The sequence below is a fragment of the Falco rusticolus genome, chromosome 5 (genome assembly GCF_015220075.1).
Source record: "Falco rusticolus isolate bFalRus1 chromosome 5, bFalRus1.pri, whole genome shotgun sequence".
NCBI lineage: Eukaryota > Metazoa > Chordata > Aves > Falconiformes > Falconidae > Falco > Falco rusticolus.
The window spans coordinates 52,454,814-52,470,632 of NC_051191.1; the positions used below are offsets into that span (position 1 = coordinate 52,454,814).

Here is a 15,819-nt window from a genome sequence, read left to right on the forward strand (position 1 = left end):
GCAGCTGTTTTAATGGAGAAACACTACATTATTTACCATACCACAACACTCCTATTTCATTCAATAAAACTGTAAAACACTAATGCATAAAAACACGAATGTTCCTAGATTTGCCTTTCCAGAAACTTAGGTACAGTCTGCCAAGGAAAAATAAATTAGCAACATATGAAACTGCAATATTTCAATAATAAACAAGAAGTGAATGAATAATTGTGACACATTAGACAATTAATTAATGTCATCTTAAAGCTAAATGCTAAATCATAACAAACAGCAAAATTTAAAAAAATATGATTCTCACTGACATAACTAAGTAATAACTAAGTTATTAATTACCATTAACACATAGTTCATGATAAGGGATGCACTGCCTGCAAAGTGCTGACTCAGGTGGCTAATTAGGGAAACATACCATTTATATAAATTCAGTTCTTTGTTTTACAGTGTTCTATAAAATTTCTGCACAGAGGAAGGGAAAGAAGAGAAATACAGTTTTATAGTGAAATCTTGCTATGAAGATATTCTGTTAGAGTATTGTAACAAATGTTGCTTTTTGAAGAATTAAGGTTAAATCTTGCTTTCCTTATTCATATAAACAGTTATAATAGAGTTCACGGGAACTTTACCATTGGCTTCAGTGACACTTGAGTTCTTCTTAGGAACAGTAAGTGCCATTTAACTCTGTATTACTGTAATCAGTGCTCTCATTGTTAAAGGACCAGTGAGCGGAGAAAAGAAAATCCTGAGAGTTTTAATGCATTAAAATAATGTTAACTGAAATAAAAAATAATAATTAAAAAAAACCAACACAAAAAGCCATTTGAACCTTCTCTTACTGTCAGGAAGAGATGAAACAGTGTTCACAATCATTTCTATACTGTTCAATATGTATAGATAAAGGACTCTTTGCCTTCACAAATGTAAATTTGGAACTGTCTTTGTACAAAAGATATTTGATCATCCACACTGTTTGTCTTCATGCTTTTGTATCCAAGCCTGCTCCCATGGAAATCAATGGAAAGCTGCCAGTGACTCAGATGAAGACGACCCAGATCTTCACTACATAACTGTATGTAACATTGTTTCGTATTAATATCTGTTAATGTTTTATCTATTGACTTTTTGTATAAACTGAATGCTTGGATTTGTCCTTTTCTATATAGACAAATTACAATTATTCAAAGGATGTGCATATCTTTTGAAAAGTGATTATTTCGATTTCAATGCTATTTAAATGTCTGATTTAGGAAATTAAATTTTCTCCATAAGTCATTATTTCAATAACTCATGTTTAGATGGATGGCATTAAACTTGATTCAAGTGATTAACTAGTGCAAATGGAATAGTTATCAAAAAAATCACCTCTTAACGCTTATTACATTTTCTCTCAAATCTGCAGCACTGTGGATAAGCACAGAAACAAAGTAGCACTTCTCAGAAACAAAGTAGCACTTCTCAATGTGTTTTGTTTGAATACCTTCCTTTTGTAAATAAACTCAATCTAATCTTATTAAAAAAAAAAAAGTTCAGCATCACTACAGAACTGTGATTTTAGAAAGAAGTGTGACTTTTAAAAAAAGTAAATGAGCACTTCTCTAAAGCCCTTGTTGGGCAGACTTTGTTTTACTTAAAAGAAGAATATGACTAGGAGTAATCTTAATTATATGCATTTTTATCGCATGACTCTATACCATTATTCCTGTTCCCAAATTAAAACTAAAATTTCTGGGAAAGTAAGGGTTTCAAATTTTTTTATTTGCTTTTTAAAAAAATTCTTAATCATAAACAGCAGAGCAACAATTTTGCTGAAATCACCCTTATAACTCTTGTTAGCTAATAATAACCTACCAATAAATAATGAAGACCTTACAATTGATAAAACTTGGTTTATATGCTGTCCATTGAGTATTTTGTGAGTTGTGTTCTTTGAATTGATACCCATGCCTTAGAGTATAAAAAGGTTAGCAAACAGCACATTTATCCAAGTAATGTACAGCTCATTCTACACTTTTTAACATCTGTGTGTCCTCTTGATGACTTCAGCCTTTCTAAGACTAACAAGTGAGTTTAGGATTTATAGTTGAGAAACAGCATGGCTACTTCTGCTGTCAGTCTTTATTCATTACTCTAATAATAGGAGGTGTAATAAACAACACAGATTTACAACTGTACATTTTAATTATTGTTTCTGAAGGTTTACATAATCAGGAGAGGTGATCACTGCTCCTTCTTATTTAGAATTTTCTCTTTTGGTGCCAGACACTACAGAGTTATTCAGTAAGCTGACAGCTTTGCTCTTTTCATCAGTGATTCATGAAAGAGTTGACAGTTGGTGTGTTAAAGCAATCTGAGCTTCAGTCTAGCAATCTGATTTGTTGGCTCAGTAGATTTACTGCATCTGCATCTTGATTTTCTTGATAAATTCCATGTGAAACCCAATACTAGCTGCCCTGACAACATCTTCATCTACATGAATAAATTCATATTGGTCCAGCTGCAAGGAGAAAGAGATTACATAAACCTGAAAATTTCGTAATGAAAAGTTAAAAGCTTGCACAGGTTTCACATGCAGAATTTTTTAATCCAGAGATAAACTATAGTTAAATTTAAAAGTGATATTTTGCTTTTGGACAGTCTTTGTTAATTTTAAACAAAGATATTAAAAAACTGTACCTTGTTAGCATGTGTTACATACAAGAGGAAATGGGAACTCCTTTCTTACTGAACATAGCCACTATGACTGCAATTGTGAAAGACTGAAAAGAGATATTTTATTGATAATGTATTATTAAAAAAAAAACAAGCACCACCACCCCCCCCTAAACAAAACAAACAAACAAAAAACCCCAAGCACCATAGACCAAAACTATGGATTATACAACAGCTACAGCTTGATTTCCTGGGGTGAACAGAGTATCAGATGTTGCCCTACATTTTTTTTTAGCTAATTCCTAGATTGTTAAGCAAGTTTAAAATCTGAATCTCCTGTTTGCTTGCTGAAAGTTCATGTTTTCCTGTATTTTCATTGAGTAATTACATTTTTTCCTACAGTTTATAAAGAATAATAATATACTTTACAGTAACTGCAAATCTTTGAGATATTTTGCCCATATAATCTTGCCTGTGTGCTTTGTATTTGAGTTTAACAGGGTGCCTTATGATGTAGCCTGTACATACGCTGTGCTTTACTACCCAAGTGCACACTTATGCAGTACAATTTCAATTTCTTCTAAATTTCATTAGTAATATAGAAACCATTTTCTGATTTCCTCCGAATCCACACTTCTGAGGAAATGATAGTATGTAGTAGGATTCCACTTGGATAAAACAACTTAGAATTACTGTAAAATCAATAAATAAATACATCTAGAAGAAGCTCCCACTCATAGCAATTAGTTGAAGTCATGACCTGTAGCAATTAGTTGAAGTCATGACCTTTTTTGATGAATAACAAAACTGTATTATGAGAAAGGTCCACTCGTGGAACTAAAACCATGTGGAACTAAAACTACTAAATTTTGTAGACCTATTAACAAGTCAGTGCTGACTGAAGTAACTAACAGACTGAACTGACTGAAGAAGTCTGTTAAATGGATTTCAATAATGACATCTAAAGAAATCTTTGGATGTTGGAAATACATACCCATTCTAAGAGTTCTGTTGCCTTTATACACAAAGCAGAGAGTAGTGTCATTCTCTTGCAGATTTCATGAACAGCATCACTGGGATGGTGAGACAAGTGTCTATTCTTCTCCAGTTTGACACAGACATTACAGACAGCTTTGAGGAAGATGCAGGTATATACCAGGAACACTGGTGTGCAGCAGCATGTTCTAACAGTTTGAGGCAGTTGGTGGGTTTCCTTGGACTTTTTAGTCTAATGATAATGTGCGCTGAAATTTCTGTGAAGAAAATGCCTCAGAGCTCTTGAATCAAAAAAGGCTCCTGGAGATGTCCTTGCATCTGAAGAGAGAGAGCCTATGACTCTCAGGCTGTCTGGTGCTTATTAATCTGTCTGACCATCAGGAATTAATTTCAAGGCTTTAAGGAAGAAAGCAATAAGAAGCATAACAGTGGTGCAACTTCTCCGAGGCATCCCAAGTCTCAGAAGGATTTTACTCCTTTTCTTACAGTATGCTGAATACAATGTTGACAAAGATAACAACCAGGGATAAGCAAATTCAGGGAAACAAATTTATTCAGCAGTTGCCTGGAGATACAGACTATAGAACCACTAAACTAAATTGGTTATTTCAGACGGTGAGGGAATTGCAGCTAGATCTCAGAGAATTAGGCCATGTTCCCATCTGGCAGGAAGTATGGGAATTTTGGAAGATACAAAATTTGAATGGATCTCAGAAACTAAGGAAGCTAAAATTGCAGTTCTAAGGGTTAGGTGGCCAATTTAAATGTCTATTTGAGCAACTATACTTCAGTTCTTATTTGATTACAGACAATGAAAATTCTTCATGGCTCACAGCCTAGCATGGGTTTCTCTCCTTTCACAGCACTAGGATATATATCAGCAAGAAGGACATACATCAGAAAGACTTATAAGACACACAGGATAAAGAGATTTAAAGAAGCTAACAAAAATTGGGTATTCAGCTACTTCCCAGAGAAAAGTCTGAAACACCATGCTAAGTTGGCTATTTTGCACACAAGCAGGGAAGACTTTCTTGGTGCTGGTCCTGTTTTACCACTTGTCCTTTGTATCAGTGATCTCTGGCAATAGAATCACAGAATCATTTAGGTTGGAAAAGACCCTTAAGATCATTGAGTCCAACTGTTAACCCAGGACTGCCAAGTCCATCACTAAACCATGTCCCTAAGCATGACATCTATGCATTTTTTCAACACCTCCAGGGTTGGTAATTCCAGCACATCTCTGGGCAGCCTGTTCCAATGCTTGACAACCCTTTCAGTGAAGAAATTTTTCCTAATATTCAATTTAAACCTCCCCTGGTGTAACTTGAGGCCATTTCGTCTTGTCCTGTCTCTTGTTACTTGGGAGAACAGACCAACCCCCACCTGCCTACAACCTCCTTTCAGACAGTTGTAGAGAGTGATAAGGTCCCCCCTGAGCCTCCTGCTCTCCAAGCTAAACAACCCCAGTTCCCTCAGATGTTTCTCATCAGATTTGTGCTCCAGACCCTTCACCAGCTCCATTGCCCTTCTCTGGACACGCTCCAGCACCTCAGGACCTTTCTTGCAGCGAGGGGCCCCAAAACTGAACACAGTATTCAAGGTGGGGCCTCACCAGTGCCAAGTACAGGGGACAATCACTGCCCTTGTCCTGCTGGCCACACTGTTTTGGATACAAGCCAGGATGCTGTTGCCCTTCTTGGCCACCTGGGCACACTGCTGGCTCACGTTCACCCAGCTGTCAGCCAGCACCCCCAGGTCCTTTCCCCAAGGCAGCTTTACAGCCACTCTGCCCCAGGTCTGTAGTGCTGTGTGGGGTTGGTGACACAAGTGCAGGAAGGACCCGGCACTTTTCCTCATTGAACCTCTTACTGTTGGCCTAGGCTTGCTGATCCAGCCTGCCCAGACCCCTTTGCAGAGCCTTCCTACCCTCAAGCAGATCAACACTCCCACCCAACCTGGTGTCATCTGCAAACTTAATGAGGGTGGATAGGATTCCTTTGTCCAGGTCATTGATAAAGCTGTTAAACAGAACTGGCCCCAAGACTGAGCCCTGGGGAACACCACCTGTGACCAGCCACCAGCTGGATGTAACCCCATTTACTACCACTCTTTGAGCTGAGCCATCCAGGCAGCTTTTAACTCAGAGTACAACCCTCCAAGCCACGAGCAGCCAGTTTCTCCAGAAGAATGCTGTGAGAGATGGTGCCAAAGGCTTTACTAAGGTCCGGGTAGACAACATCCTCAGCCTCTCCCTCATCCACTATGTGGGAATGACATACTTAGGATGGTTTTTAGGAAAAAAGCAGATCTGAACCAATAAGTACTGATAGGAAAGAACACTCCAATCATAAAAAAACATATAGCTGCCACCAAGCCAAATACATTTTACAGAATCACAGAATCACAGAATGGTCGGGGTTGGAAGGGACCTCTGGAGATCATCTAGTCCAACCCCCTGCTAAAGCAGGTTCACCTACAGCAGGTCACACAGAGTCATGTCCAGGCGAGTTGTCAATGTCCAGAGAACAACCTCTCAGGGTAATTGGCATGATTTACCTGTGTAGCTTTTACACCATCATAGGACGTACAGATTTTGAGTCTCAAGATTTTTAAGTCCATCATGACATAGCAAAAGCATTTTAACTCGAAGCAGACAGTTGTTATTTTAACAGCAAATTAAAGAATAATGTCAATGAAGAAGGTAATTTGTATCAAAAAATACTTAATATTTTATCAGAAAAAAACTTTAAATTCCAGAAACTAAAACAGTGCAATTTTTCTTTTGTGGTGTGATGTTCTAAGGAATGAATTAGAACTGCATAATTAAAGTTTATTGTCACAAAAGCAGGCTTGGAGATCTTAGAGCTACAACGTACTCCTGGATACTCAGGCTGTGCACATATCCTGCATATACTCTTGTTCCTCTGTTGAAGAACAGGTTTCAGCCCCAAGAAAAATAAACAAACCACTCCAAATCTGCTACAGAATGCATAGGTGTTCCATGAACAGAATCAGACAAACACCTGAGGGAAAGCAGATATATCCACTATTCCTTAGGGAGCGTAACAAGAAAGATAGCTTTCTGTTACACTGAAAGAAAGTGGAGATTCTTTTCTATCAGAAGTCTTCATTATATTTAGGATATGGTTTACATTATGGAAGAACTTCTGGCAATAACCATGAAGAAAAATTATTTTATTAATCTTGATTAGTTACCGATTTTTCCATTATATAAACAATAGCTCACAGGTATTCAGGCATCAAAAGCATCGAAACAGCTTTGAGAGCAGACAGAAACTGACTTTGCTGAATGCAAACTCGTCATATAAACCTCTTGATAGTTATTATTCCAAGAGGCACATCGCCTCTGTCTTTGCCTGCAAAGACTACAAAGTACGTGAAAGTACTGAAAGAGCCTGAGAAGTTGCTGGGGGGACATGCAAATCTATTCAGACATTTTTGAATCGGTGGAAAAGCACTTGGGCTAATCCTAGAAATATGCTTGTTATTCTAAACTGTTGCAAACGACCTCATTAGATAGTAATAAGAATTTAACTTCGAATTCAGATAGCATTTCACACATTGAAATACCACATAAAATCAGCACTAGTCTGATTAACCTATGACATTTCAACTGTGTTCAAATTAAACCAGGTGGGGCTTGCTGAAACTGATATTTTGGGACCAGAACAGGGTACTTTTAAGCACTTGCTCATGGTGAGAAACTGTGCTTTCTTTGTTTGTACATCATATATGCCCAGTTTTTAGTATTTGATCTGAAAAAGAAGAATCAATTCATAACACAAAAAAGCCCATTTCATCCCCAAGTAAATTTTTCCAACAGCGCATAAGATTGGAATGACAACACTCTAAAACTTCACTAATAATAAGTTATCATGTCTTAGAAGAACATAATATGATAACCCAAATTTTTGTAAGATTTTTGTTCATCTTTTTTCTTTTTAACGTCAGATACTTTAGATTGCCTCTTTATTTGTATCAGATATTACTGGTTTTTTTTTCTTCCAGATGCTTAGAGGTTAGGAAATGATTTTATTTCTTTTGATTCCTCTCCTGGGAATAGAATTTACCTGCTTGTTAGTTTCTGCAGTATTCCCTGTATAACAAAAAGTTATGGACGGCCTCATTTTCTCTTCTTAGCTCTACTGCAAAGATGCTGTGAGCACCTGCAACTTTTATTAATTTCCTTGGGTACTGCAAGTGTTCAGTAGCTCTAAGGACTGGAATGTACTGGGACCAAACAAATGTGAGAAGCTCATACTGGATCCGTGGAGCTAATAAGGACTGTGAGTCCTGAAGTAGACAGCAGTGAACTTACAGCACCAAAAAAAGTATTTCTTCCAAGTGAACACATCAAGAGTGATGTGACCTGTTAGAAAAATACTTTACTTTTCTTTTCTTGAATGGCCATGTTCACAAGCTCTCATTATATTTTGCAGACTGAAACAGAGTAAGATTTGTTCCTACTCACATCTGAAACTCAGTCTTATTGCCATGACTATTACTGTCACTATACAATTAATATAAAAATATTTTGTTATTCTCATCTTCTCCCCACCAACGTTGTATTCTCCCTTTTTCTTCTTTAATGTTGAATTATTTATTTGTTGTACTTTTTTTCTGTGCACTGGTAGTTAATTATGTTTTATATATGCTGGAAAATTCTAATAAAAAGCACTAGGACTTAGAATAGAAACTTTTCTCTTTTTTAATTGATGGAAAATCTGCAAGTTTAATTAGGCAACCCACTGAGATAAATGCATCAACAAATAAATTTCCCACTCATGAATGCAGTATAGCCAACAAGAAACTGCCTAGCAAGTTTCAATTCACTTGGGTACCAAAGTATTTATACCCAACACATTTGGGCCAGATAATAGCTTTCTGATACAACCCAAGGATTACAGAGTGAATCCCAGCAGGGCAGCTGATTCTCAAGCACTGGGAAATCTCCCACTAGATTAGAGCACACACATTTTTTTCTTTCAGAGCGAAAGGCAAACAAGTGCATGCCAGGAACATGCCTGAAGGAAGAAGGGGTTAATACAAAACTGCTCTTTGCAGGTAGTCACTGCCTAGGCTTTTCTAGATTGCTCTATAAATAAGCTGGTCCTGATGACCTGAGAACAGAGAAGTATAAAGATCCTACTCAGTCCATGAAGCTCTCGTTTACAGTGCAGGTTATTTTTCTGTTTATACTGTGCACCATCTGAATTAAAAAAAAAAAAAAAAAGGCAAGGCCAGTCTGAGACTGCTGATGCCAGGCACTGGTGAAAACTGAGAAGGTATGAGCTTGTGATTAGAAATACCAAGAGAAGGAGTATTGACACATAGTGTAATGTCTTAAAAAGAAGAATCATCAAGATTATTTAAAAATAATAATCACATAATATGGGTCATAAATTTTATAATAAAGTCAGATGATCAACATTTTAAAATAACTGACATAAGGAAGCAATGGTAGTTTTAAAGGAGGTGTTTATTTCTTATGATTCCAAGAGGCACTGCACTTTTTACTTTTGTAGCTGAAAAGCAAACGGTATACTTGAGGATCAGTTAAAAATAACAGAATGAAAGGAGGAAACAGCAGTATCAGTTCAGAGTTTTCAAGCTATCTGCAATTTGCTTCCACTTAAAAACGTGACTGTTTCTTCAGAGCAATAACTGCATAGCATCTGGGGGATTTCACAGGATCAAATAACTTCACAAGTCCAGACCAGGCAATGTTGTCCTGTAAAATGATATATGATTGAAGTACGTAAGAATGTGTTTGACTTAAAAGCTAAGATATGGTAATAGGTCCACATTTTGAAATACAAAATTGAAAAAAAAGATTACCCTTAATGCAAAGCAGGGAAAACACTTATCTAACAAGAAAACGGAAAGTTTGTGTGAGAAAAAGGACACCCAAACCAGGATATATTTTAAAGTCATTAAATTATTTCTTGCATTACCAAATGATAGCTTACCACCCCCTTCCTCAAGTCCTACTCATTTTATGCAGCGCATTCTACTATTGAAGCTAATTAACTGAGTTTTCAAATGAATCAGACCAGCTGGATCTGGTCTTCAAGTTGCATATGGCTTTTATCATTTCTATTTTTTCTTCCTAAACACATTTTGTGAATCAACCAGTACAAGATTAAATCAATGCGTATATTACATTTAGAAAAGGTAAATTAGTGCTAAATGCAGCAAGTCTGATCTCCTGTCTTGGAAATCATACAGATCTCTAAATGATTTACAACTGGTTGGCATTTAGGAAAATACATCATTATTTAAATATTTCAAATTGCCTCTCTGTAAAAATACCAGTTAGAACAAAAGCATACATTACTACAACTCAGTTGTTCCAAGTGCACTGTGGCAGAGAATAAAGTGAATTTTACTTATGATAAAATGGAACTGTTAAAATGGAAGGTTTATGGTGGAAAAACAGAGCTATTCACATGTATGTCTTCAAACCTTATTTTAAAATCTTATTTTGACTGTGGCCCAGAGCAGAAGCTGGAAGATGCTACCATTTCCTCCTAGTAAATTATTATTTGTCTGAAAAATGTTTACTGGTGCAGAGAAAAGTATGACTGCTGCTTCTGAGTTAATCAGGCCAAGCTCAAAATTAGTGTTAGAAGAAATACTGTAATATAAATCATTATGGAGTAAATGTAGTAGCATTTGCTTATTATATCCCAGGTCTATACTTGTAAAATATATCCAGGCTGCATGTTAGTCAAACGTACCTCAGCTGACCCATACAGTTGGAAAAAGTACACCCTCCCTCATCATTAATCTTAATTAAGGAAGAATAAAAGGAAATCATAAACATTTTGGATCTAAATAAAAATTTCTTGAATTATACATTTTAAAACACAGTCATTGGAAGCTCTAGCATGTACAGCACAGTATTTGTTTAGCATTTCCAAAATTCTCATTAATTATTAAATATCTCAGTATGTTGTATAAAATGAGATTTGTTGCATATTTAATTAATTTTTCACTGTCTATTGACTAGCAATTACCATACAATTAAAGGAACATAAACTTTACTGTTGCTGCTCTGCTGAAAATAAAAACATCTGCTGGGCATATGTTTATACTAAATGGAATGAATGCTTATACTTTTGCAAATATGATGAGAATAATAATTCTGCAACAGAGACTTTTGGCCTGCACAGTAATAAATTGGCTGAAATAGTCTTATTTTACTGATGTAGCCTTTAGGTATCATAAAATATAATACAAAAATACCTGCTCCTTGAGGTAGCAAAGACGATCCAGAAGTATCAAAACTTCTATGCAGGGAGCCAGAACAACCTTCAACTGAAAGAAAGATTAGCTACTATAATGATTTTGGGAAAGAGAGGCAATACACTTCCAAATGGCTACACTTCCACAGAACAGTTCCAGGAAGGTCAATCATTTTGTAGTTGTTCTCTTGTACAAATGTCACCTTGCCAATTTTCCCCGTGGGACGGACATCTTCAAAACAGATTATTTTAAAGATCAAAAATACATGGAATAAAGCTAGGAAACTATGTTATTTAGTTGGTTTCAAGACATTGTCCAACAAGAAAATGATATTATATGAAGCAGAACAATTTTAAAGAGGGAAATAATGAATTTCAATAAAAAGAATTTTTATGAAATAACTGCACGGAGACCAGTCTAGGTTTAAAAGGAGACTGACATTTCATTTTCCAGGGTAATAGTCCCTCTTGAAAAAGAATCTTCCATGTGTTCACTTTATTATTTTACTGACACCTAATATAGTTTTGGAATAGAATATGCTCCAAAGTTTGGAAGGGGGAGCTGCTTTGTTTTTGAGATTGCATACCACAGCATAGGACAGTCCACCTCCACATAAAACTTAACAGGGCTTTGTTCTACACTAGCACATATATACAAGGTAATAGTATTAATCCTGCAGCTTTTACCATATTAAATGCTTCAAGCTCACTCATTCTGTGCTTGTATTTTTCATAGTAATCCATTATACAGCTGTCTGGGAGCTGCAAGGGATCAAAAAAAAAAAAAAAAGATATGAGAGTTATTCTAGTTACTTTTTCAAGAGAACTTTAAAATGAAATACTTTTTTCCTAATTGAAAGTCACACTACAAAATGAAATCCGTGTTTTGTTTTTGAAATTAGCACTTTCCTAAGGTTTATAATAATTTTCCAATAGCACTTTCTCAGTTCTCATTTACAATAACTGTTCTTCAGACAGCATTTTGCACTGACATGAAATACTGAGATACATTCATTATTCAGAAAGCTCTAGACATTCTTAAATGAGTATTATGCAGTAAAGTGGAGATAACATTCTCATTTCCTTTCCCATATATCTTATCCCCTCCTCACCCCCATCCCCAAGAGGTTTATTTAAATAGCTGAGTAGATGCTCGTGTAAGACTAACATGCTTCAGTCAGGACTCCTGGATGGTATTTCATGTTACTACTATCAGATTCTAGAAATAATACTTTGTTTCTCTGTGCCTCAAGCTACCCAACTTTAAAATAAAACTTTTTCTAGTTACTTTGAATTGCTAAATATTCCCCTCTTCTTTTCCCAGTCACCTGATGTAAACACGGCCAGCACTGCCACTGTGACTGTAAATGTTGCAGTTTGGCGCTGAATTTGATACAAAGACAGCTCAAGAACTTGACTCAACCAAATACCCCTTCCCTTTTTAGCCCTTAGCAGGCAGTACACCAGAGCCGGTAGCTAAAGTTATGACCGTAAGTGCTCTTCACAAAGCATGTTCTCTATAGGGCAGCCAGACCACAACATTTTCCAGTTTTTGAAGGTTGTGATGTCGCTGTTCTGTAGAGTAGACCGTCCACAGTCCTGGACACTAAAGACAGTTGAGCTGGCCACTTACGGAATCTGTCAGAGCAGTGGGAAGTAGGTTTGCAAGGGTATTGCTATAAGGTGATGGAGGCTGCTGGGAAGAGCAGAGCTGAAAGAGCCTGATGTACTTCTCCCATATCGGGAGTCTGCAGTATGGCTACTCTGTTGTGGCTATGGCAACAGCTAGACCACAACCTAGCAGAAAAGTAATGGTACTGATAGACATGTAGATGTGGCACTCGGGGACATGGTTTAGCGATGGACTTGGCAGTGTCAGGTTTACAGTGGACTTGATGATCTTAAAAGTCTTTTCCAACCTTAATGATTCTACGCCAAAAGACTAGGAAAGCTGAAGTGTTTAATATTAGTTTTTGCACACTTTCATTAGAAGAGTCATCTAAGAGCATGTGGTTAATCTAGTTGCAAAGAAGTAAAATCGCAATCTAAAATAGGGAAATAAACCAGAGAATATTTCCAGAAATTTTAAGTTTTCAAAATCATGTATGCATTATGAACTTCATCCTCAGACAGCCAAGAAGGGAATGAAGTGACCTCAGAACTGTTATTCATTGTCACTGAGAAGTTCTCAAAGATGGCATGTCAGATGGCTAGTAGATGTGTGTCTTTAATTATAGAGCAGTTCATTCGATTTCAAGGCACTGAAAAAAATGGACCAAATAAAGAATTTTAAAACACTGAAAGATAAGCAGATGTGTAATAGACAAAATGAATTCGTCAAGAACAAATCACAAGTCAGCCTACTTTGCTTGTAAGGAGGGCGAGCGGATTCACAACAGCGAAAAACAACTGGTCGTTATATATTTTGATTTCAGCAAGTTTTCTGATTTCAAAATTTCACAAGAAAATTTATGAAACAATGCTTAGATTTAAGCAAATGAAAACTGTTTGAATGACCATAACCATACAGTAGTTATTAATGAGTCTCTGAATAACTGCAAAGACCTGCAGACTGAAGGTCCATTACAAAATGCAATGTTTTCCTTAAGAACCCAGACAACAGAACAGAAACTGCATTAACTAGGTCTGTAAATGTGCAACAGGAAGGCATTGCTTGAACCTAAAATAATTTTCAGCAATTGGAGCATTGGTTAGAAAAGAAGTTTGAAATGCTGTACGGAAAAGCAGAAAGGCCTACATTCAGGCAGCAATAATCAGCTGTTCAGGATGAGGAATACAACATGACAGTCTGGGAGATATAGCAGATCACAAGCTGAGCAAGAATCACAGTTATGCTACTGCAAAAAAAAAAGCAATCACCATTCTGCGACATGTATGGGAGAGCAGCCTGCAAAGTGCAGGAAGTAATCCTTCAACTCTGCTTGGCAGCAGCAAAGCTGTAGCTGGAATACTGCATCCATTTCTGGGCATCAGCTCTCAAAGATAGACATGAACAGTCTGAAAAAGCCCTCGGTGAGAAAAGAGATCAGAGATCTAGAAAACATGACCTATGAAGAAAGACCAAGAGAACTGGAACTGATCAGGCTAAATTAGAGAAAATTGAGAGTGGGCATAATAACAGTTTTTACAAGGCTATCACCAAGAAACAGGGAACAGTTTGTTCACTCTGTCTACAGCGGATAGGATAAGAACTAATGGGCTTGCATTACAGCAAAAAATTTCAGCCAAAAACTTGAAGAAACTTTCTCTCTTTGAAGCTGATTAAGGACCAGGGAGGTTGTCATTCTGCATCACAGGAATCTTGGAGAAGATTTGACAAGTATTTTTCAGGAATGATGCAAAATTCTAACTCTCCCTTAAAACAAGGAGATGGGTTAGAAAAACTTTGCAGTCTTTCAGTCATATTTTTTTAATTCAGAAAGCACTTTTTCCCAACTACAGAGGCAAGGTTAAGTAGCAGATCTGGCAGTACTAATGTGGACTAACAGGAGTTTTTTGGTCTTGTGCAATTTCGTTTTCAGTAAAACTGTGCAAATATCTGAGGGTTTTTTTCTTCTCTCTCCCCGCTAAAGAGTCAAACCGACTAAAAAATATCAGTCAGGAGATAAAAACCCCACCAGTTTAGTTAACCCCTGCCCTATAAGGTTTTAATTCAACTGAGACTTAAAAGGGCTTTAGTGTAATGGGGTTTTGAAATTACAGGCTATTTGGAATTAAAACACAAAGATCTGTGTTTGTAAAAATGTGAACATGAAATCTTTCTGCTTTTGCTTCCTTTATGTTCTTGATTGTTCAACAAGCAATCAATTAACAAGCTGTGAAGTGTCTGGCAAATAAAAAGCTGGGTCACACGTGTCTCTTGGATGTTGCCATACCTGAGTACTGAGCCCAAATGCTTTTCCACTCCCTTCTTGCTAACTGCACATTCCAACTGAATGCATCCTGCTGCCATGGATAAATTAGGTACTATTTAAAACTGTGCCTCAGTTAAAAGTTTGGTGAGTTAACTGATTCAGTGCAACAGCCCAGCTGGAAAAGAAAGAAAGCATCCAACAAAAAGCATTGATAGAAAAGGCCATGAAAAGGTTAACTGGTAGCTAGCTATGTGTCCAATTTACTAGAAGAAGACTAAAACCCAGATACCACTGGCTTTGTCTGAAACTGCAACAGCTTGCCACCTGGCCTCAGTTCTTAGAAAGTACCGAACACAATCTTCAGCTGTCCTTCCAAAGTGAAGCAGGAGTAAATCATTGATTGCATCTTCAGGAACAGAATTGTACTTACACATGCAAAGCAAGCCCCATTTAGCCACTGGAGTTGTCCACACAACTGTTCTCTACACAGGGTTGCCACAGATTTGTGTATCCCCCAAAATTTCTTTAAATGTATGCACCGAACTTTTTTCTTACGTTATGATGTTGATACCATGAACTTACGGCCTGAGTGAAAATGCATGAAAAAACCCAAATATGTATATCATGCACTTGTCTTAATAATGATTCTACACTCAAAGATCTAGCTTATGGTACTGAAACTCAAGTAACCTTGAATACATACAGAAAGGTTTTGGCCAGAATTTCTTTGCTGATTTAGCTACAATGTCTCTTGGTCTTTGCACTGTGATGGTGGTGCAGGCTTTCTTTTAAACTAATTTCTTTGTGGACTGGTGTGGTCACTCAAATAGCTGAAACAACCAAGAGGAACTAGAGGGCAGCAAGGTCTCTACTGACATAGTTACAATTATACCATATGCTGGAGGTGATACTAAAACTATACCAAAGGCCAGGTTCATCTGTTGTGAACACATGAGATACCACACACCCAAGCACACCCAAGTTAGACTGTGATCCAACAAACATGCTGATTGAGCATGGACAGAAAA

The 15,819-nt window shown here is 36.9% G+C and overlaps 1 protein-coding gene across 5 annotated transcripts in view; it reads right to left on the bottom strand.

Moving 5' to 3' along the window:
- The window catches only part of METTL25 (methyltransferase like 25), an 89,693-nt gene that overhangs the window by 15,714 nt on the left and 58,160 nt on the right, over positions 1-15,819 (bottom strand). For 3 of the 5 annotated variants that reach the window (XM_037387458.1, XM_037387456.1, XM_037387457.1), the window contains 3 exons: positions 11,604-11,678; positions 10,918-10,989; positions 9,131-9,400 (listed from right to left, as the gene is read on the bottom strand). The exons of 1 other annotated variant lie outside the window; for it this stretch is intronic. In XM_037387458.1, the coding sequence (XP_037243355.1) occupies positions 9,302-9,400; positions 10,918-10,989; positions 11,604-11,678 (246 nt within the window). In that variant the 3' untranslated portion in view covers positions 9,131-9,301. Of the gene's footprint in view, positions 1-9,130; positions 9,401-10,917; positions 10,990-11,603; positions 11,679-15,819 lie in introns of those variants that run through there. One more of the 5 variants, XM_037387459.1, reaches the window with a different exon arrangement.